Below are 22,513 nucleotides of genomic sequence, written 5' to 3' on the forward strand. Positions count from 1 at the left end.
ATAAAACTTGTAATAGAAAAGCAAATAATATGTCAATTTATGATAAAACTTCACTCTAACATATGTTTTGGACCTTATTATTGTCGAGATTACAGTTCCATAAATCAGGAGACTTTTCTTATCTTTCATGGTTTTGCCTTGGTATGAAACTAGTATATAAGATCAGACTGAATTGCAATTTCTTTCAGTTTAGCTATTTTGGACTAAAAAAATGCATGTACTATAGCTCAAATTGCTCCCTCCTAGTAAGGACTTTTCTTAAATATCTTAAATATGAAATATCATCAGCTTCATGCTCAAGAAAGGATGGACTGACAAACCACCTCCTTCTAAGAAAAGGTCTCTTGTACCAAAATGATAAGAGATTTGAAATTATGTTGGAGAGTTTTGGGAATACTAGCAAGTAGAGCTATGCTAACTTAATCTGACAGTATTGGAGCCTTTGTGGAATTTAGTGATAACAGCTTGAATCCATTTAAATCCAATGATTTTTGGCACAACACGCTGCTGTTGGTTTCTCATAAATCCTCTTCCTGCACCTTTCAAAATGTAGATCATATTTTTACCAGTCACAGAGGAAGTTTTACATCCATCTCCTCTTTCTTCCAGATTACTGGCAAAATGAGTGAAACACCTTCCAGCAGTTACTCGGCGAATCATCCAAACTCCTCGGAGAGTGAGCAGAGTTTATCCGCGCGCCATTTCAACGTTACCGAACCTGTTGTGGCAAAACGGATTTGTTTCTATAAAAGTGGAGATCCCCAGTTTAATGGGATCAAAATGGTTGTTAATAGCAGGTCTTACAAGACATTTGATGCCTTGCTGGATAGTTTGTCCAAACGGGTCCCGTTACCTTTTGGAGTAAGGAATATTAGTACACCAAGAGGGAGGCACAGCATCACCAATTTGGAGGATCTGGAAGATGGAAAATCCTATATTTGTTCCCATCAGAGGAAAATGAAGCCCATCAACCTGGAACAGGCCAGCAAAAAGCCACTGCCCTGGCAGATCAGCAGGCCTGTCAGTGCTCGTCGGCGAGCTGTGCAGTTAGCACGGCAGAATGAAGATGGGTTTGGCCATCGAGAAAGCAGAATAACAACTCCCAAAAAGATGCTTGTTTTCAAAAACGGGGATGTAAGACTTAGGCGCACCGTAGTTTTGGGAAAGAAAAATACACAAACATTTGAGGCCTTTCTGGACTATATGAGCGAGTTAATGCAATATCCAGTTGCAAAGCTCTATACCACTGATGGCAGAAAGGTGAGAGAAAGGATGAATACTGACTTTTTTTTTTGGTGATTTCTTCTAGTATATTTTAAATAAAAAAGAATTTGTATCCATGATATAAACCTAGTCCTGATGTATGATCTGATGTGCTAGATTTCAACTGTTTACCTTCTATGCTTTTTTCCCCTTCAGAAGGGCTACTGGCTTGGAGGAAATATGCTGGAATCTTGTGAACAGAGAGAAGTTAGTGAGGACACATTTCATTTTAAGCAAAAGAGAAAAATTAACAATTTTTTTCTCTCTTACTCAGACCTTTTTAAGGCATGCTGCCAATTCTGTACTTTTATCCATTTATGCAAGAGCTTCCTTTAGTCTTAATGATATTTATCTGGGATTTTTAATGTTTTAGAATACGGTAAGTAGTATCTAATGTCCACATGTATTTTTATCATTGCACAAATGCAGAGTGCTTTGCCATCACTGACTTGGAACTCTGACACCTGATTGCCTATCATAGTTTCAAACCATAGACCAGGTTCTGTACCTCTAAACTCAGATGGTGCAGCACTAATAATTCAGATTTTAGTCTCACGTGCTGTCTGTATAATTTCATCTCAGTGTTTTTTCTGTCTGTTGTTTAACCACAGAAAAGCACTTATGGTTGCACTTAGCAGGCATCTAGAAAGAGAAATCTGTGCAGAACTCTAAGAGTTCAAAAGAAATCTCTTGCTTGCCCTTCACATGTTGAAATTGTATATTAGGTTGGGAAACCGTCCATATTACCTACAAGTTAGTGAAGTACAGTTTGTAAGCCTTAATTTGTAATATATTTTGGAACCTACATTTAAAACTGTCAGACAAGGCTCTGAGCATTTTGATCCAGTCAGATCTGCTTTGAGTAGAGGGTTAGACTACATGACCTCCAGAGGTCTTTTCCAAAGTATGATGCTCTATGGTGGTCTCCTGTTCCTTTGTGAAAGTATTAATCAACTGCTTGTGCTGCATTCTGAATTTTTCCTCCATGTCTTCATACATATGTCTACCTCCAAATGCATATTCATATTTCATGACTATGAGCAGTCACTGTGCAACAATAAAAAAAAAATTACGTGTCTAAACACTTAAATTTTAAGAAAATTTTGATCTGTTTAAGAAAATTTTGATCAAGTTACTTCTTGAAGTAATTATCTGCTATATTCATATAACTAGATACATCCTCACAGAAATAGGAACTGCCTTATAGGAATTGAAAAATTAATTCCATGCTGTGATGCATATTTAATAGTCTACTGCAAATGAATGTGGAGACTAAGGAGTGAAGATATTAAAGCTTGAAAGAGATGAACCTCTTACATTAGTGTTTGGTGGTTACTAATGCAGAGAATTTAATGTTACTTCTTTTTCCAGGTTCCTAATCTTCAGGCCCTGATATTGTGCTCTGGAGCTGTAGTTGCAGCAGGGAGAGAGCCTTTTAAACCAAGCAATTATGAATCCCTTGGGTATTTGCGACCTGCTAAATTGCTTGGAATTGGAAATCGTGTGTACCCAAAAGCAAATGCCAAGTCAGAAAGTGAAAAGAGTAAGTTCTTTGAATTAATTTGTATTTTAATAATTTGTTTATCTCTCTCAGCATAAGACACAAACAGTGACAATCTTACTAGGATCAAGGATATTCAGAAAGGCCAGTTGAAACTGTTTATATCTGCTGTGACTCCTCTATAGCTTACAAAAGATCAAAGTGTTAATTTTCTTTTTAAAATGCAAGTTTCTGCTAAGTACTCAGCTACTATGCATATTTTGTTTCTGATAGACTTAGAACATGGATGAAAATTTATGAGTATATTTCACTTTAATTCACTTGATTGCCATTGCTATTAATTTTTTGGTGTCAGAATTAATAACAACAGTGGTAAAAGTAAAACCTCAGGCTACTTCAGGGTCTCATTGAATTGCTTGGGCAAAACTTCAGTTTTCAGAACTTAACAAGTGGAGGTTTGGCTTGTCATGACTTACTCTTCTTCTCTTGTCACATAAATAGGAAAACTAGTATAGCATCCATCCACTCACAAATTCATCATGTCTTTGAAACTGCTTTTGCCTAAACAGAGTGTTGTCCATTCCTATATCCTCATGGCTGTTATATATACTTTTTAATAAGTTTGGGAAAAGATTCACAAATATGTACTTTCTCTTTGGTCACTCACCGAGTTGCTCCACCGATAAGATCAGGAAGAGTGTGGCCAGTGGATGAGCAGGAAAGTGAGGAGATCCTGGAGAGAAGTCAGGCTAGATGAATAGCCTAAGGGAAACGAAATCCTGCAGTACCACATCTTTAAATCCTATGGGAATTCCTGACATTAGAGCATCCTGTAGGGCTGAGGTGCTGTCTGCAGGAACTTCCTTAATCCAGAGTACTGTCTACTCTTGCTACAGCTTCATGCTGTACTGGAGAACCCAGGGAACACTGTAATTGTTACTGTACTGGGACTTTCCACAGTAACCCTGACAGTGTCATGGAGCACGTTAATATATGACATTTGATTTCCATTTGCTTGAGGGAGTTCCATTCACATTCCTTGCAGTTTATCATCTCCCCACCAGGCTATTAATTTAAGTTTTTTTCAGCCTTCACGTACTTTGACTTGCACAGCTTGAGACCTGTTTGCAGAGCATAACTAATGAGTCAAGAGAGAATGAATAAGAACATTTTGAGAATGAAAGTTCTGCAGAAACAAAAATCCTACCTAGATTCTGCTTTGAGACAGAGCCTTGCAATTGTAGAAAACCTGAGCTATTGAATATGATTATCTCCTGCTTCTAATTCTTAGTCAACAGCAATCACAGAAGGAGGGAGGAAGAACCAACCCTCTTTTTGTCTTTAACCTGAGAATTTAAAAAATATCGGGTGTAGGAGATATCACTGATGAAATGAAAGCATGGAAAATGAAATTTCAGCATCTTTGTTCCAATTCCATTTCCTGAGACAGGGAAGGTGAGATTTTTACTTTGTGAAGCATAAGTTCTGGTCTGTGTTAGAAGAATGAGTACAACCCTTTGTTTCTTATTCAGTTCATGGTAAAGCATCTGGTCAAGAAGCTTGCAAGGCCTTTTGACTGAAGTTATAGACATGTTTCTATAATGGTAATATATTACTGTAAAAGTATTGATGTGAAATCACTTAAGAAAACAAACAAACTTAAATTCAAGAAATGTAGATAAGTTAATATTACATGTGTTAAATGCTTTTTGCAAGTCAAACCTATATATTTAATGGTGGATCATATATATATATATATATATATATATATATATATATATATATTTAAATATCGTAGCAGTTGTTCATACCTTTGTGTGGGCATACCTGCACTGTTTCCCTTGCATGTGTGGAACACCTTGGAAGACAGAAAATCTTTATTCTTATCTCATGTTCTTTTAGCTCTCAACTCTTCAGTGACAACTATGTGGGAGAGATGAGATAAAATTTTTAAAAGACCCAAGTTATTCCAGACATATTGTGGGAAAATATACTGTGTATGCTAACATATTTTGGGTCACATTCAAAAATGATTGAAGTCTAGAAGTATTCTTTTAGGCTTTGCTGAGTTTTGCACATTGTCTACAGTACAGATACATAAATGTGTTCCAAAATGTCATGATTTAAGTTCAGATTTTACAAGGAGTTAAAGAACTTCAGTGTTTCCTTCTTTACAGAAGGTCAGAGGATTGGATATGAACCCTTTAGTCACGTGTCAGTGACACTACAAAGAGTAGTTACTAATGCACTGTAGATTGTTAAATTAAGCCCAAGAACATATATATTGATCTTTACTGACACATTTTAGTGATAACTGTAAGAACTAGTAGGAAGTGATATAATGATCACTAAAACATGAGGAGGAAGTAAAGCTGGTTGTTCAAAACCCGAACGAGTGAGTACCTATGAATCCTTTCAAAAGCTCAAGGCAACCTCATCTCTCAACTAAGTACAAAATGAGATCATCTAGTACTTTTTTAGGTTTGGAGCTTCAAATAAGACTGTAGTTCTGGCATTAGAAAGAACTTATTGTAAAAGAAAAAATAAGTAGACAAGTATTTAAATGCTTAATTCTTTATTAAGACTTTCTCATATTTCTTTCTCAGAAAACTTCATAGATGAATATCAAGATAACCCATGTTTTTTTTCTGTACTTTCTAATGCAAAATAAATAGAAAAAGAAAGTATGTAAAATAACACGCTTCATTAGCATCTTTAATACTAATTTTTCTCCTTTCTTCTTTTTCTTTGTTGCCTGTCCACTCACTGTCTCATCACCTGGATCCTTATCCGTGGTACTTGCCTGCTCTACTTTCTGTCTACTGAATGAATCTGTATTCTTTCAATGTGATTATGGGTAGTGAGAGCTGAAATGGACTCTAGTTCAAGATCTCAGATATTCTCAGTTTCTTCCGATAAAGGATCCAGCAATGATAACAACTCAAATGATAACAACTCAGATTCTTCCTATGTTCTTGACAGCCATAATGGGATAGGAGGAAATCGGTCAGTTATTGGTGAAGAATTATCTGTGGCACAGTATCAGGATGACATTGAGAAGTCTGTTCATGTTAACCAAGATGGCAGTATCACAGTGGAAATGAAAGTTCGATTCAAAATTAAAGAGGAAGAAACCATTAAGTGGACAACCACCGTAAGTCGTGCTGGCCTTTCTGATGACAAAAATGTCTCCATCTGCAATTCTTCTGCAATGCATGTGGGAGACTGCTCATCCAAAGTAAATATGTCAGATTGTATAAATCCAAAAGATGCTCCATATTTGAAGAGCTGCAATAAAGGAGAGGAAGACTCGTTACAGCAATCCAATGAAGAAATGTCAGAAAAAGAATCAGAATCTGATTTGAAAACTGCTGATTGTAATGTCTCTGAGAAGAACAATTCTGCAGATTTAGATGTAAGCAATGTACCCGAGGGAAATATCAAGCCTCGCTTTTATAGGCCTCCCACCCCTGGGCCAAGGCGTGTTAGACAGAAGAAAGCAGTGGTTGAAAGTGTCACCTTGGTATCTGAGAAAGAGGTTCAAGAAAAGACAATAGGACAGTTTTCCTACAGTGAGGAAGTACAGAATGGAGAAAAAACATCTGAGTATTGCATGGTAGCTCATTCAAGCAGAAAAAAATCAAGTGTCAGTAGTCCAAAGTTTAATGAGATGGGTGACAATGGTTTATTAAAGCTGTCTTCAGAAAATGTAAAGGAAGAAATGCTTTTTAAAGTAAGCCACAAAAGTAGTGAGCTAATAGAAACCACAAACAGGAAGACATTAGACATGCCTAATGAGGATGAATTGGTACAGAATATATTGGAGAAATCAGTTGTGGAACAAGGTACATACAGTAGTTTAGTATCAACCTCCAAAGCTGACATCAGTGGTTTCATGTCATCGTCAAAAACTTACCAGACAGCTAGGCCAGGTACAGCAGATCACATCCATAAGTCATGTGATATTAAACAAATAAAAAGATCAGTGAGTTCTTTCATTACATACTCAGAATTGTGTCAGTCAAAAGAAGAAATAAAATGCCAAGTTGCTGATTTAGTAGGTACTTCTCAAGAGTCAGTGCATTCAGCCTGTGCTGGACATAGCCAGATGAAAATTATGGCACCTCCATGCAGTAAGAGTCCTTCTGAGAAAGTAAATCAAACAACTGGATTCTTTCCTACTGTTACTGAAAGTGAGAATCAAACCAGTGCCACGACTGAATGTATGAGGACAACACCCATTGAGAACAATGAGTCTGCATCATCCTTCACCAAAAAGAAAAAGAAGAAAAGAAAATCATCGAGCTTTCTAGAGCAAGATACATATGAAAGTCAAAAGCATCAAGAAATTTCAGGGATAACTAGCAGTGAGGGACTGCATATCTCACAGGATTCCACAGTAGAGGCTATGGATAAATATTCTGAAATGCCTCATAAAAAAGGATCTGAATATTTTGTAAGAAACAATGATGGATCTGCCAATTCAGACAAAACCATAAATCCTGAAGATGATTTTGATCACCAGGACTCAGTGGAGCAAAATGGATCATCATCATCTAATAAAAAAAAAGGAAGTAGTAACAAGAAGTTAGCCAAAGTAAAATTGAAGTCAGGCAAAAAAAGCAGTATCATTTCATCTGCAAAGAGTGAAGATGGTCTAAAGACAGCTGATTCGAACAACGAATCTGAACACAGTCAGGGTACATTTAGTATTGAGAAAGAAGGCCCACATCTTATGACCAGTTCTTTCAAGCAGACACCTGACTCATCCGTGACTTCAAAGCCATTGTCAGAAGTGCCAAAGCATCTTATCTTTGAAAAAGAAAAGGAAAAGAATAATTTGGAACATTTGCTATCAAAGAAAGAGAAAAAACAAAAGATGATGAAGAAAAATCTAGGTAAAGGTGTAAATAAGAAAAATATGTTAGAGAGTGTCATTACGCTAGAGGCTCTAAACCAGGAGGATTTTCAAGAGAAGGTTGCTGAGCATTCGCGTGAAAACTATGTCCAAACTTGGCTGAAAAATTCTTTCTCAAATTCTGTCTTGCCCCCTATAAAGAAAAAAGAAGGGACTGTAGAGAGTAGCAATGCCTGTTCTTTTCCTGAAGAAAATAGTGATACTTCTATAGAAAAAGAAGCTAGATTTATCACAAATAATGTGTATGTAACTGGAAAAACACATCTACTTGAAGATAATCTAACAAAAAAACCTTTAAAGCCTATTGGTAAATTGAGAATTTCAGAAGACTCAGCCAAAGATTCAGATGAAAGACAAACTGACTCTTTGATTCATTCTAGTACATCTATACTAGAAGAAGCCAACTATTTACTAAAGTCGGAATTTCATCAGGATAGTAAGCTGCATTTGTTTCATGAAGCACATGAGAATGATAAAAAGATGGCAGAAGTTGACATTCAAGTTACCAACCTATGTCAAAGAAAAAGATCTGAGGTTGCTGTTCAAGCTGATTGCACAATTGTAAGTGAGAAAATTGGAATTGAAGTTCAGAATAATTGCGTGTCTAGCATGTTGCTGCATGAACTTCAGTCAGCCTTGCTTGGTCTGCAGAAAGGACATAGTGGATGCATTGGAAAATCTTGCAGCTTTTTGGATCTTTCTCCTGCAGCTTTTGGTTCTTCCTCCAATGCCCTCTTAGCTTGGCTACTTTTACTGAATCTTAGAGAGAGTTTGATTGGCACAATCACAGATGATATGCAAAAAAATGCCTGTAGCTGTTCTGAAATATTTACGCAGTTAAAATGTCTGAAACAAACTGCAACTATAGAACAAGCCGATGAGCTGAAGGCTGTCTTCTCACATCTCCAACAATCAACAGAAAATAACTTAGTACACTTCAGGAAGGAACTTGAAAAGCAGGGCTCCACGCATGAGAATGTGCCCACATCTGAAATTCCTAATAATACACATTTGCACGAACATGAAGAATTAGTTGAACCTTGTACTGTGATGGACAGTGTCAATTCTGAAGAAGCTCTAAAATTAACTGGGGAATCAGAAAGCTGTTTTGATATAGAGAAGGATTTTTGTAAAGAAACAGAGGCTTTAGACATGACTGCTCCTGAAACACCAGATGGTCAATTTGCCAATACTAATTCAAATACCTGCAGCCTTCCATCAGCTATAGAGACACCAGAAAGAAACGAAGAAATGCCTGGTAACCTATACGAAAAATCTCAAGATATATCATTTGCTAATGAAGAGTCAGAATCTTCAGTAGAACCTAACTCCACAGTTCATAGTGTAACTTCTAATGATAACAATTGTATTTTAGATCAGGATACTTCTGAGTTAGAAGGAGAAAAAGGTGTTGCACCTGTTAGTACTGATAAAAGTGAAGATGAGGATGTTGATCCAAAGTCATCAGATATTGACAAAACCCCTAAAAACCAATCTACACTAGATGCTGAAACTTCTCTAGAATATAATAATGAGGACTATTCTGTACAGGGAGACAAAGAAGATGCAGAAATATCTGAGGAAACCTCTGAGAGGTTATCTACAGTCTCTCCCTTATCATTTCGTTATGAATCAAAGCAAGTTACAGAATGTGACATGACTGAAGGAGAACAGAAATTGCAAGTAGAAGAACTGGAGAATAAAATGTGTTCTGACAGCTCTCAATTAAAAAAATGCTTAAAAAGTCCTGCTACTTCAGACTGGTCAGATTACAGACCAGATACCGAAGAGAGTGATAATAACTGTAGAGCATCCAGTGACTTTACTAATGAAAGCGGGGAGGAAGCACTTGAAAAACATTATAATACTGGATATGTCAAGAGAACTATTGAAAGGCTCTATGGCAAGACAGAAGCTTCATTTAAGCCCGACTTTCACAAAGGATTTCCTTATATGTCAAAGGTATTTCAAGCGGATACTGAAGGATTCCACTCTGCAGTGGGGGAAAAAATAATTTATTTTTCTCAAGAATCTATGTCTTGTTCTGCACAGAGATTTTCACATTCTTCACTACCATCACAAGAATATCCCGTAAAAGTAAACAAAGATGACAGTATATCAAGAAGAGAAAATACTCCTTTACCAACACCACAATCTGCTCTTAACAGAGAAGAGACAAGTTATACTAATGACTGCTTAGGGGAATCTCCAAACCAACACTGTCAACCTAGCATTCAGGCTAGTGAAGATGAAGGAGTATTAATAGATAAAGGCAAATGGCTTCTGAAAGAAAATCATTTGATAAGAAGGTCACCACCTGAACGGATTGGAATGTATGGTAATTTGGATACAACATCAATTGAAAGTGATGAAGTCCCATACTCTCACTTTGGCAACCTGGATCAGTACCCGGCCCTTGATGAGATCCCTTCTTCAGAACTTGAAGACATGGTAAAACCCCCTGAAAATTTTTGCAGCTACTTCAATATGCCTCATAATAGTGATTCAGATCCCTTTCAGGATGAGTCAAATACAAAAGGCAAACCTAGTCGCAATGGCAAGATCCTTCCTGCACCAAACAAAGACAAGACCAATCCATCAACCATGGTAGGTTCTACTTCCACACAGGCTGACACCAATTTTCCAGCCTTTTCATCTGTAGAATTTAGACTGCCCGATAACAAGGTGCATCCTTTGGAAAATCCTTCAAATGCTGCACCCATACAGTCTCAGCCAACTAGTGTTAGTAATGTTGAGAGAAGTGCTCTTCGTGAAGAAGATTCTCTGGATAGACTCCATGCAATATGTGGCCAACATTGTCCAATACTTATGGTAACAGTAACACCAATTAATGAGGAACAGAGAGGGTATGCCTACCAAAAGGCTTCTGATATTGAGAACCAGCTGGGTCCATATCTGTTGGCCAAAAAGAGCAAACATTTAGAGTGGTCAGGTCAAGACCTGACAGACAAAAATAATTACGTGACTTTGAAGAATAACTCTATCAATAAGATTGTCAATAATATCTTTAATAGGTTTTATGCTGATAACACTTTAGATTTTTTTAGTAACTTTGGGATACTTGCATCCTCAACTTTGAAAGACACGAATGTTTTAAGAGAGTTACATATTAGAGAGGATATGAATGCAAACCCCATAGAAGTCAGAAATTGTCAAAATAGTGTATCCAAACACATACCCAGTGATCTTGTCACAGGCACAAATACTGAGCTACCCAATGGAAAGACAAAAAAAAGTCAAACTTTAAGAATAAATTTAATTTATATTGTTGAAGAAAAATGTTCTCCCATGTTGGCAGATTCAGCAGAAACCTGTCACTCTGAAACATTTTTGAAGTGTGACCCTTCCTTAAATAGCACTGAACATAAAGGCTCTGAAAATCTGAAAAACAAAAATGCCCTTCCTACAGAAGAAGACAAAGAAGAAGTAGTTTGCTCTTCTACAATGAACAGTGGAAACAGTAAAGATGAGAAAGACTTGTAATAAAGATCTTGGAATTTCCATTGCATTAGATTAGTGAAAGCATCTTCAGAAAAAAAATCACGTAATAAACTGCTGTATGGCACAACCAATAAAACTCTCAGTGTGAATAACTAGATAAAAATGTCACAATTGTATATCAGTGCTGAAATACAAACATTAATTAATTTTTTATGGGAACCACTATATGAAGAAAAGTTGTACTTCCAAGGCAATGATTTCTTGGCTAGGAAATAGTTTTTCTGTGAAATATTATCTTTTAAGAGGTAGTGGTGTACCAATAATCTAATTTTAGAAAATGTTGGCTGCTTTTTTTCAACTGAGAACTGACATTTGAAATACCTGCCCAAGATTTAAGGTTTTTATATTCCAGGACATTTGAGAAGGAGTTTGAAAACTGCCTTTCAGTGGAAATGCTTTTCCCAGAAGAAAATCAACAGATACGTTTAATTTTAAATGAAAAGTAGGAAATACTATTCAAATGCTGTAATACACTAACGAGTAGGAAACAGAAGTCATGTTAATTTTATATACATATACATTATAAAATTGCTGTTTGAGATTTTAAAGGCCAGCTGCAGAATATGTATGTAAGTAAATAGATTTTTCCGTGTAGGATCATCCAGACACTAAATAAGGAGGCCTATTTAACTCAGAGGACACTTGAAATGGGGCATATTTAGGAACTGAGAGCAGAGACTGTTTGCAATGGACTTCCTGACTGCTGTTGCCATATTTCCTTCTGAGACAGCACCACTTACTCTTTAAATTGTTCTACATACGCTGAAAGTTTTAGTTGTGTGTTCTAACTTAACTTGTCTGTACTTTAGAGCTTATATTTGTGGTTTTGTTTTGGGTTTTTTCCTTTTGTTTGTTTATTTTTTTGTAAATATGTTGTATTTTGAGAATCCAAGGCATATGCAATATGTTCCAGGACCTTTCAATCCATTGTTAGAGTTATTTTGGATACCTGTTTACAGCATTTTTAATACTGCATGTATGTAGCAAGCACCTATATATGGTTTACAATTTTCAGTAAATGATGCAACACACAAAATTGGAAAATATTTAATGTGTATTGTGATTAGGGAGAGTGTTTCAGTTTTTTGGTTAGGTTTTAATTCCTAATACTGCACAGTACCCCTCTTCATTGTTAAGGAAGTCAGAGGTGTACCTGAAAAAAGAAGGTGCTGCTTTTCAGGTAGAGAATGAGAATTTGGCCATTCTGTACTCTTGAAGACTCTGTCTAGAATAACTAGCATGTACATAAGCCCTGGGTCATGATCCTTTGGTTATCCAGATTGGGGACATAATAAAAGGCTGACGTAAATTCCTCTTGGCCCAGAGGCTTTGATTGTGTCTGTGTGGGACTGAAGGCACATGGAAGGGAAGTAGAAGTTGGATGTGAAGCAAAATGGGTTCAGCACAGGTAGGAAACCCAGCACTCAGTTTTTTTAGTAGTTTTTCCCCTAAATGAATGTTATATTTCTGTTTGAAGTGTATACTATGTAATAAACTAATGTTATAACTCTAAAGCAAGATGTATTGTCTAATGTATTTCACGCCAGATATCTGTGTGTTATTTCCTATACTGCCCTTGTTTCTCACATTCTTCTGTCCATCTCCACTTCTTTTGGTGTCCTCCTTCACTTGTTTTAGAACTGCTCCAAGTGACGAGTCTCAATGGTATTTTTTTCATCCTTTTACATGTTGATACAGAAATAAAACCTTTGTTTGAAAAATGCAACTCGAAATTGCTAGAATCCATCTGAATGTCATAAAGCACTCTGTGCTGTAAATAATGTCTAAATTATAGGTGAGTTAACAGCTATATATGTCTCCATAACTCACAGTCTTTCTGCTGGATTTACAGCACTCTGTGCTACACTCACAACACCTCAGTGTTTCCAGATCAAGGTTCAGAAGACTTTAATCAGATCCTTTTTACTGAGTTACTGAGGGTTACTGAGCAAACTAGCACTCGAAACATGACATGTGAAGTACTCCCTCAGGATACAATTAGCAGAGACCACAGCAAGAGGTGAAATGAATATTAACAGAAAAACTTGGTTTTTATTTCTGTTAACTGAAAGAGAAGGAATAAAATGGTCACCTCAGAGCAGGACAAAAGGTTGACAGTGAGCTGTACCATTCTGTCACAGGGTTTATATATTCATTAGTGGTACAGGGAAGATCAGAGAATTGTGAAATTATTTAGGTTAGAAAAGATCTCTGAGTCCAACCATTAACCCAGAATTGCAAAGTCTTCCATTAAGCCATGTCCCCAGGTGCCATATATACAGATCTAAATACTAAATACTTTCAGGGTTGGTGACTCAACATCTTCCCTGGACAGCCTCCAGTGCTTGACAGCATTTTCAGTGAAGTGATTTTTCCTATCCAATCTGAAATCCAATCTAAATCCTCCCTGGTGCAACTTGAAGCAAAAAATGAGAATATCAGGTATCTGAGATGCACAGATAAAACAAAATTGCTTTCATAGTTAAGACTGGAGAAGGCTAAAGAGAGAACCTCACAATGCTAGAGGAACATACTGATTGAGAGAGGCAAGAACACCATGAGAAGTAATATGAGCTACTTTAATAGGATAGAAAAGTATTCAACAAACATTCTGGGATTTATAGAGAGTATGCCATATATCTGGAAGGAATTCAGTTTTTATCTTGCCATAATTTAAGAAGAAACAGCCAACATAACATATAGATCACAGTCCCAGGGACTCTCAGTTTATCTAGTTTAGCTGCTTGCTAGAGGGAAATGACACAATTAGGTAAGTAATTCCATGTAATTACTAAATCTCATTTTAAATGTTTTTCTCTGTAGTCATCACAGCTTCCACTAGAGAGATGTTCTAGAGCTTGAGTTCTGCTTCTGATGTCTGTCATGAATGTTTTCTAGTTTCCAACCTCAGCCTACTCATGGTTAGTCTATATACATGTGTCCCAAAGTCACCACTGTAATTTGCTTAAAGTCTTTTTCCTCCTTGGTATTCATCAACAAAATCAGACATTTTCTCAAGTTTTTCTCTCATAGATATATTTTCTCTGTTTCTTCTAATCATCTGAAATTTATAAGGCATATTTCTCTTAATTATAAGGATGTCAGAGGAAAAGAAGACCATTTAATTGTTCAATGTATTATTATTAAACAAGTACCTTGACTTTTATAGAACTAATGATATAAAACATCATTAATCTAATTGCAATGTTGATCCACTGTAAGAGTTATGGGGAATAGTTAATACAATTTTCTCACCTTGTGTCACAGATTAGCCCCAGCCAGAACTAAGCCCCACTCAGCTGCTTGCTTACTTCCCCACCAGCAGGATTGGAGAGAGTGAAAGAGAGAAGACTCATGGGTTGAGATATAGATTAATAGGTAAAGAAAAAGGTGCACACACAAGCAAAGCAAAACAAGGAATTCAATTCAGCTAATTTCAGCTGGATGAATGGTTTGGTTTGCAAGGGGCCTTAAGACCTATCTAGTTCCACCCCCACTGCCGTGGCCAGGGACACCTTCCACTTAGACTCCATCCAACCTGGTCTTGAGCACTTCCAGAGATGAGGCATCTGCAGCTTCTCTGGTCAAAATATTCTAGTCCCCCACCACCCTCACGGTGAAGAATTTTCCCTAATATCTAATTTAAAACCATTCTCCTTCAGTTTGGAGCCATTGCTGCTCTTCCTTTTACTACATGCTCTTGTAAATAGTCCCTCTCCATCTTTCCTGTAGGCTCCCTTCAGTTACTGGAAGGCCACCCTGAAGCTTTCTCTTTAAACCTGATTCTGTCAGACTTTCCTCCTGGCAGAGGTTCTTCATGCCTCTGATCAGCTTGCTGGCCCCCTCTGGATTTTCTCCAACAGATCAAAGTCCTTCCTGTGCTGGTAAAGCTTCAGTGTGTTCCAAAGAAGCTGCTACATCTGTGTAGCTGATCACACCTTTGCAGAGATACAGATCCTTTCTTAAACAGTTCTTTTAAAGCAGAGCTAATTTGCTTTCAGGGTTCCTAATGTTTAAAGTGATGGGTGTCAAGGCTGTCATTACACAGAACTGCATTGAGTAGAGCTGATATTTCCAAAGTAAGGAGAACCCCATATTTAATACAATATTTCAAAACTGTGTTTGAAAGGTGATCTACATTCATTCAAATTAGGTCATAGAGGACATTTAGAATAAAAGACATGAATGCAACCTGACGTTTCTTGTCATGCCAAACATAGCAAACTCAATATTTGCCTGCTGTAATTTTGTGAAATACATATTTCTGTATTCATTGACATGCTATTACTTAGAATTTTGATTACCAAAATGCATTTTATTTAAGAATCGTGAGTTTAAGTAATTCAGCAGGTCTTTTTATCTTTTGATAGCTAGGAAATGGAATGTGTCAGTCCTCACCAGTGATGTGCCAGCTGCAGGAACAAGCTCAAAGGTTTATATTGCATTGTATGGGGATCGTGGCAGTTCGGGTCCTATTTTTCTTGATGGAGAGAAGGGAAAATTATTTCAGAGAGGCAATGAAGACATCTTCACAGTAAGTAATATATATTCATTTTGTTGCCCTCTTGCTTCCTGCCAGATCGCATGACATTTCAAAATCTATGTGATAAAAAGGCAGCTTTTTGTATGTTGCACATATCTAGAAATGAGAAACAAGGCTTAAATGTAGAGCTAAATTTAGTATCCTTTTCCAATCACTTATCCAAAGCTCATTTGATTCAACATGTTTATTGTCTGTTGAAGAACTTCTGTTTTATTTGCATTGTGCCCAAGAAAATACCAAGAAACATACAACAATAGCTAATTATTTCGTTTGCAAATTTGAAACAGGGCTAAAATATTAAAAATTAAATGAGGAAGTGAGGAATTAGGATATGGAGTAAAATTTTAACCTTGTTAAACACCTCCTGCTTTATTGAAATACTGGCAAATTTTATACCTGTAATAAATCTATCTGAAACTACTTCTACTTCCAGTTACACAAACAAATTCTTCCTCAATTAGTCTTACATGGTGGTGATTTAGGTGAGCCAGACTAGGTCCTTTATCACAATCTTCATAGCTTGTGTGTGTATAGACGATTGTCAGGGGTTGTCTACAGGTGTCTGCTACAGGGCCATATGACAAAGAGGTGCTTCAATCATTGGTATCCAGTGTAGCCTCTCCCCTTCTGAGAAAAGGTGTTTGATGCCAGCACTGACAAAGAGCTCACCTTTGCCACAGTCGCCCCATAGATGTTTGAGATGCAGGAAGTGCAGTTCTCCCTTTTCTCAGGAGAACCCAGCACCCCTGATACAGAATGTCATTCTCCATCCGTGATATCAAAACCAGTTTGAAAGGAGTGGATAAAACAAGCAAGCAGGTCCTGACACATTAAAAGACTGTCTTCACAATACATGTTGTTGGCTGTTTCCTGTTGCCATTACTGAAATTAATTTCACCATTTAAAAGTAATGATGACTTTTAAATGCAAAATGTGGAGGAAAGTCCCATTGTTTGAGGTCCAGGATTCCTCTGTTAGGCAATACCCACAGCACTGAATACAACTAAGGAGAACCTACTCTGAAATGTATAGAAAGAGAAAAGGCTCTCTGAGTGCACTGTATTTGCACATAACTGTGGCCTATCCTTGCTGCTCTGCCTCTTTTTATTTTATAACACTGACTTCAGGGAAATTCATGATACAGGTAACTCAGTTCATACCCTTCTATACAATGTCAATGAAAACACAAAAATTAATTCCACGGAAAACAGCAGGAGAGAAAAATCAAGCCTACATTATAACAAAACAAATTATACAGTGAGGAAGGAAGACTGATGGTGTACTTCCAGTTCCTTGAAGATAAGCTTTCTATTTCTACACTTAAGTTCATAGTAAGGTTGTTTGAATAACCTTCACACAAAGTTATTCCCTCAGTGCCCTGTTATCTGTACTGGACATATTCATCCAGCCTGCCCAAAAGCTAATCTTTCAAATACAGCTTTTTAACTTGATTTAATTGAATTTTTTTGTAAAAAGAAGCATCAAAGCTGAGCACAATTGTTTCCAAAAAATTGTAAGGCATACAATCCTGGAAGGGTAGGGAGAAACTCAGAGGTATATGGGAGGAAAAATAATTTTGGAGCAGGTCACTAGTATGTATGCTAAACTGAGACAGGTTTATGGTCAAGACACTTTTGCTTTTTGTCATACATATGGTCTCTATTCACCTCCCACTGAGGCAAATATTCAGCCAGGAATTACTACAAGATAATTACTTCCTGAAGATATTTAAATGGAATTGGCAGGCCAATAGGATTTTTGAGGGCTGTATTTTAGAGGACCCAAATGTCTAAGGATTATCTGAAGTAAAATATGTTGGAAGGGCTTGTTTAAATGTCAGAATATTTAATTCCTTAAACCAAAAGTGTCACCTTACAGTTTCTAAATGAATTTCTGTTGTGTATCTTTTCTTTTAACAAACGTTCTGTGTTTCCTTAGTCGTGTTTCTTTTGCAGGTCAATACTAGGAACATAGGACATCTCTACAAAATACGTTTAGGACACACAAATGCAGGAAACTCCCCTGCCTGGCACTGCAAAGAGGTAAAAGCAGTGAAAAAGAATTTTATCTGTCCAAAAGCAGTCACTATGACACTGGATTCAAAATATGAGTAAGGAAAAAAAATCCCTGGGATTATATTAGCCTCACCAAATGCTTTCACCTTCATTTAAGGGATTACTTATGAAGGAATGGTTTTGTGTGGAATTAAAGCAGCTTATGATGTCTGGGTTGGCTGTTTTCAATTTAATGCATTATGTTTCTTTAAAAATGTGTGGCTGGGCAGCAGGGAAGACTGCTTGACTTAGCAGCCATAGTCTGGATATTCTACAGTCTCTGTATGCTACAAAGAGTAGTGTCTGGAGTTTGCTTAAACCCACAAAGTCACTGAACCCAGCCTAGCCAAGTCCTCCCCAAATCTGTCCCTGATGCCTATGGGTCCCTGTGCACAGCACCAGAGGTACATTGCAAATATTTCTAGTTCTGTGTCTGTGACAAGAAAAAGACAAGAGGAGGTCCTTTTCTCTCCTTATGTAAAAAATATCTTGATGCAGGCTAAGCAAATATAATGAAGCAAAGAGAATGAGATGGTTGCATTTCAAGATTTGGTTGGGAAGCATAATATAGAAGTTTCTGCACTGGAAACTAAAGGATCTAACTTTTATCTTAATATCTAGTGTGATACTATGTGTGCCAATTATGTCCTATGCATGCCTGAAACCTTTCCATCTTTGTGCCAGAGCTTCTTGTCTTTCAGTTAAGAGACTGCAGTTTATGAAGAGCTTTAGCAGCTGCTGGTAAACTCAATGTTTAAATTGTATTTCATGATATATCCAGATCTATCAAATGCAAAGTGCCCACTGAAGTCAAATATTCATTGATCAGTGCTCAAAATCTGTGGCTATTTGATGCTTGTCTTTACCTGGGCCTGTGACTCAGAAGGAAGAGATCTGGGAAGTGTTAACTGAAGTTTAGGCGAGATCCTGTGAGCTCATACCTCTAGCCAGTTCATGTCTACACTGAAATATTATCTATCTAAGAGTAAACTACTATCACTTTAAGAGATTTCCGAATAGAATGATAGGGATTATATCTCTTTCAATTTAAGTGATGACTGTCTGATTGTAAAACCTAGCTATTAGGTTTTATAATAGCTAAAATAGCTATATAGCTAAAATAGCTTTAGCTATTTTCCAGCTTTACTGATTTTTGGAGACAGACATTTAAAAAGGAGAGACTGAGGAAGTCTGACAAGAAATAAAAGGAAAGAGAAAAAAATGAAAAGTTATTATTAACCTTCTTTCCACCTAGGATATATTAATTGAAATCAACAGTAAAATCTAAAAAAACCCAACACTGCTGTGTAATTAACACTTTAGTTATTTACTTATAAGTTTTAATTGTCTCTTTATGGAATCTCAGTCAATCAGATACAGTTTTTAGGGAGTGGTTCATCAGCCAGCACCAGGTCGTTCCCTCTTTGCAACTGTGGGCAGAAAGTCAAAGAAAAGAAAAAAAAAAAAAAAAGGAAATACATCCAAACCTTACAGATAGTGTTTTTACGGTTCAGAGACAAAGGAATACAGTCACTGATTTCTAGACTTCACACAAGAGGAACAACCTGCAGACACTTAGCATCGCTCTTTTGTGGGAAACCTATATTTATTTTCAGGAAGAACTAAAACGAAAAGAGCATTTTATACAACTACAGAGCTTTTCTGGTAGTTAGTTACATTAGTTCTCCATCAGTTTCCCATGGTTTCTGTGTCTGTATCTGTACTGAGATGATACCAGACCAGGAAATGTCCATGGAGGTGCTGCTTTGCTAATCCCAATTTCCCTTTCAGGCTTCATCAGCAGATGCTGACAGGCTAAGGTGAGCCAGGTTTGTCAGACAAGATGAATCTTTGTCTTTAAATTTTAATATTCAAGCAGCAAGAGAGATAAAAATGTTTCCAGTAAATCTGAGTTTGTTCAATATTCAAATTAAGGAGATTAGATTCTGCAAAGCACAGAGTGAAACTACAAGTAGGAGTGTCTTCCCTTCTCTCTGCCAATCCAAAATCTACTGTAGATATGGGTATAAATTAGCATAATCAGGGACTGTTAAAATATACAGCAGCCTCTGAAGTGCTTACTAAGGAATACTTTGAAGTACAAAATAGCCTCTTTTCCTCCTTAAGCTGGTTTGCATATGGTCCTTTTGCTGCTACATGCTTGAAGCTGGGCATGGAAGAAAATAATGTAGGGCATTGTGTAGGTCTCAGTTGGTGTTGGGGCACTTTCATGGTTTATTTATGTCACATTGAAACCTGTCCCTTTAATTCCTGTTCTGATAAAAGTTAAAGGAGTAGAGATACAAGCACTGACAAGCTTCCTGGTGAGAAGTCCTGTCTGTGGTAAGCCATGCCACCTAGTGCCAGCCCCCATGGCTGTACCAGCTGGAGCAACAGCTGCAGCTTGTGGGAGTGCTCCCGAGCTGACAAAAACCCATTTCTCAGTTGCACTTGAGTTACTGTGCCCTGAGCTTTCAAATATGACTCAGCCAAAAGTCAGATTTGGGCAGTTGGATCCAGGGAGCAGAAATGCTCCAAACCCATGGTTTTGTGGTTATCCTCAAAGCTCCACCTGCACAGATTTCAACAGCATCCCACATGTTTCATGTTCTGTTCCATCTGCTCTGAGATCAGCAAGTTAAATTGGAATTCTTGGTGCTATTTAGGTGCAGTTGCTGAACCTTTTCTCAGGGGAGCAGTTCTCTTTCCCTGCACATCGATGGCTGGCCAAGGACCAGGCTGATGGGGAAATATCTGTGGAGCTTCCTGTTTTCCAGCAGGGTCAGCCTATTCTTCCAGGTAAGCACAATACCACATCAGCAAAGTCAGAGCCCAGACTGATGTCGATAGAGGGGAGTTCATTATTTTTCATCAGGCCCTCTATTACTTTTTGGCTGCCACAACATTTTTTCTGCTTTGCTTTCCTGCTGTTACTGTGCACAGTCAGGTGAAAAGTTAAAAAGCGCTGGAAAAGAAATGAGAAAGTCTTTAAATGCTTTGAATTTCACACATTCTTTAAGTGGATTCCTTTTTTGGTAAGATTTTCTGTGCTTATGTTTGGTTTAAGACAAAGGCAATAGTAAAGACATGTCAGACATGTAACCATCATGAAGGCAGCATATGAGCCAGATCACAAACTCTGTTTTAGGTAACTGAGGATTATAGCTCCAGTGTTACCATTGCAGCTGCTGTTTCAGTCTCTTTCTGGTAAGTGGCTCAGACTTCCAGAATACTTTTTAGGCGTGGAATAAATCTTTCAGAATAAATATTTCAGGAGGCTGTAAGTGTTAAAATCTCCATTATTCACGGAGAGATTGCATAGTAATTCTAAAGGTAAATTATTTCAAACGATATGAAAATTATTGTGTGTTGCTGTTGTTGCACTGTTTTAGTGTTCTGCTCTACCACACCAGTCCCTGATGTTCCTAATGATCCCTCTGCTTGATCAGTGCAAAGGGGTGGAAAGTCTGTGCTTGTTCATCCCTTCTCTCCAATTGGCATTGTACTTTTCTGGAAAATTTCTAAGAAAATTACAAGGGCTTATGTCCTGGGAGAGATGTGGGTGAGGGAGCGAGAACACTGTGGCAGATTCCCATCCTATTGGGGTGTGATACTAGAGGGGGAAGAGCCATAACACCACTGGTATTACTTGTGCTAGGATTTCAGTAGAGCAAGGTTCACCTGGCAAACATCCTCTTCTGTTCCCCACAAAAATCATATCAGCTGCAGAGGACAAAATTAATGGGATGAGAGAAAATTCCATTTTAAGTTCTCTAAAAACTTTGAAACACCTTTTTCAGAATGTTTAACAATTTATCAGTGCTTTATGGTGTGGCTATGGTCCTTTGTGTTGATCTTGCAAAGCTGAAATAGTAACAGGTATTTCAGTGGTAACAGATATTGTGGGTGCAGGCTAGAGGAAGAGGATATATACAGATAAAATTGAGGGGCAGAAGTCTAGAAAATATGGGAAAACATACCTTGGGAGAGTTACTCTTGTGATAAAGAGATGGGTGTCCTGGAGTTATATTTATGCTTCTCTGTGACGACTGAGTTCTGACACTAAGAACCTTCTTAAGAAGATCAGAGAAAAAACCAGGTTTGTGCTTCAAAATTGTTTTAAGAGAAAAAGAATAACTGGGGAGATTTCCCCCAGTACTTAGCAGATGTCAATGGCTCACAAGATGCTCTAGAGAGAGAGAGAGAGGCTCATCCACATTAACCACAATGATTTTTGGTCTTGGGTGGTCATGATCTTCATGACAAGAGAAGCCTCAGAGGCGCTCAGCCTGCTTCCTCACAGGTTTGGTCTCTTTGGTCAGGAGACCAATACTGTTTTTATATGGGGACATACAAACACACTGGTATAAAAGTCAAGTGCCTCCTCACCCCTTTGAATAAATGCTAATTAATGATAATTGACATATCGTATTGAATATGCTCTATTACCCTATTTGCAGTATATTTTCTTCCCCAAATGTCCTTCTGTTTAAATATCCTGAGATGCAGACCTCAACAACCTCAGTTGGTTAGCACATGCTGCTAATAATGCCAAGGTTGTGGATCCAGTCCCTATATGGGCTGTTCACTTAAGATTGTAGTCAATGATCCCTGTGGGTCCCTTTCAGCACAGAATATTCTGTGATTCTCTGAACATCCTAATTTTTGGGTTCTTTCTGAGTAGCAGCTTTCCTTGTTTCTGAAGTGAAGAT

The 22,513-nt window shown here is 37.5% G+C and overlaps 1 protein-coding gene across 1 annotated transcript in view; it reads left to right on the plus strand.

Moving 5' to 3' along the window:
- Window positions 1-621: 621 nt before the first annotated feature.
- Window positions 622-22,513, plus strand: part of RP1 (RP1 axonemal microtubule associated) — a 164,633-nt gene continuing 142,741 nt past the window's right edge. Inside the window, 6 exon segments of the mRNA XM_063150435.1 lie at window positions 622-1,030; window positions 1,067-1,260; window positions 2,635-2,810; window positions 15,579-15,738; window positions 17,703-17,789; window positions 20,468-20,600. Of these exon segments, the coding sequence (XP_063006505.1) occupies window positions 622-1,030; window positions 1,067-1,260; window positions 2,635-2,810; window positions 15,579-15,738; window positions 17,703-17,789; window positions 20,468-20,600 (1,159 nt within the window).

Source organism: Melospiza melodia, chromosome 1, assembly GCF_035770615.1.
Source record: "Melospiza melodia melodia isolate bMelMel2 chromosome 1, bMelMel2.pri, whole genome shotgun sequence".
NCBI classification, from domain to species: Eukaryota; Metazoa; Chordata; class Aves; order Passeriformes; family Passerellidae; genus Melospiza; species Melospiza melodia.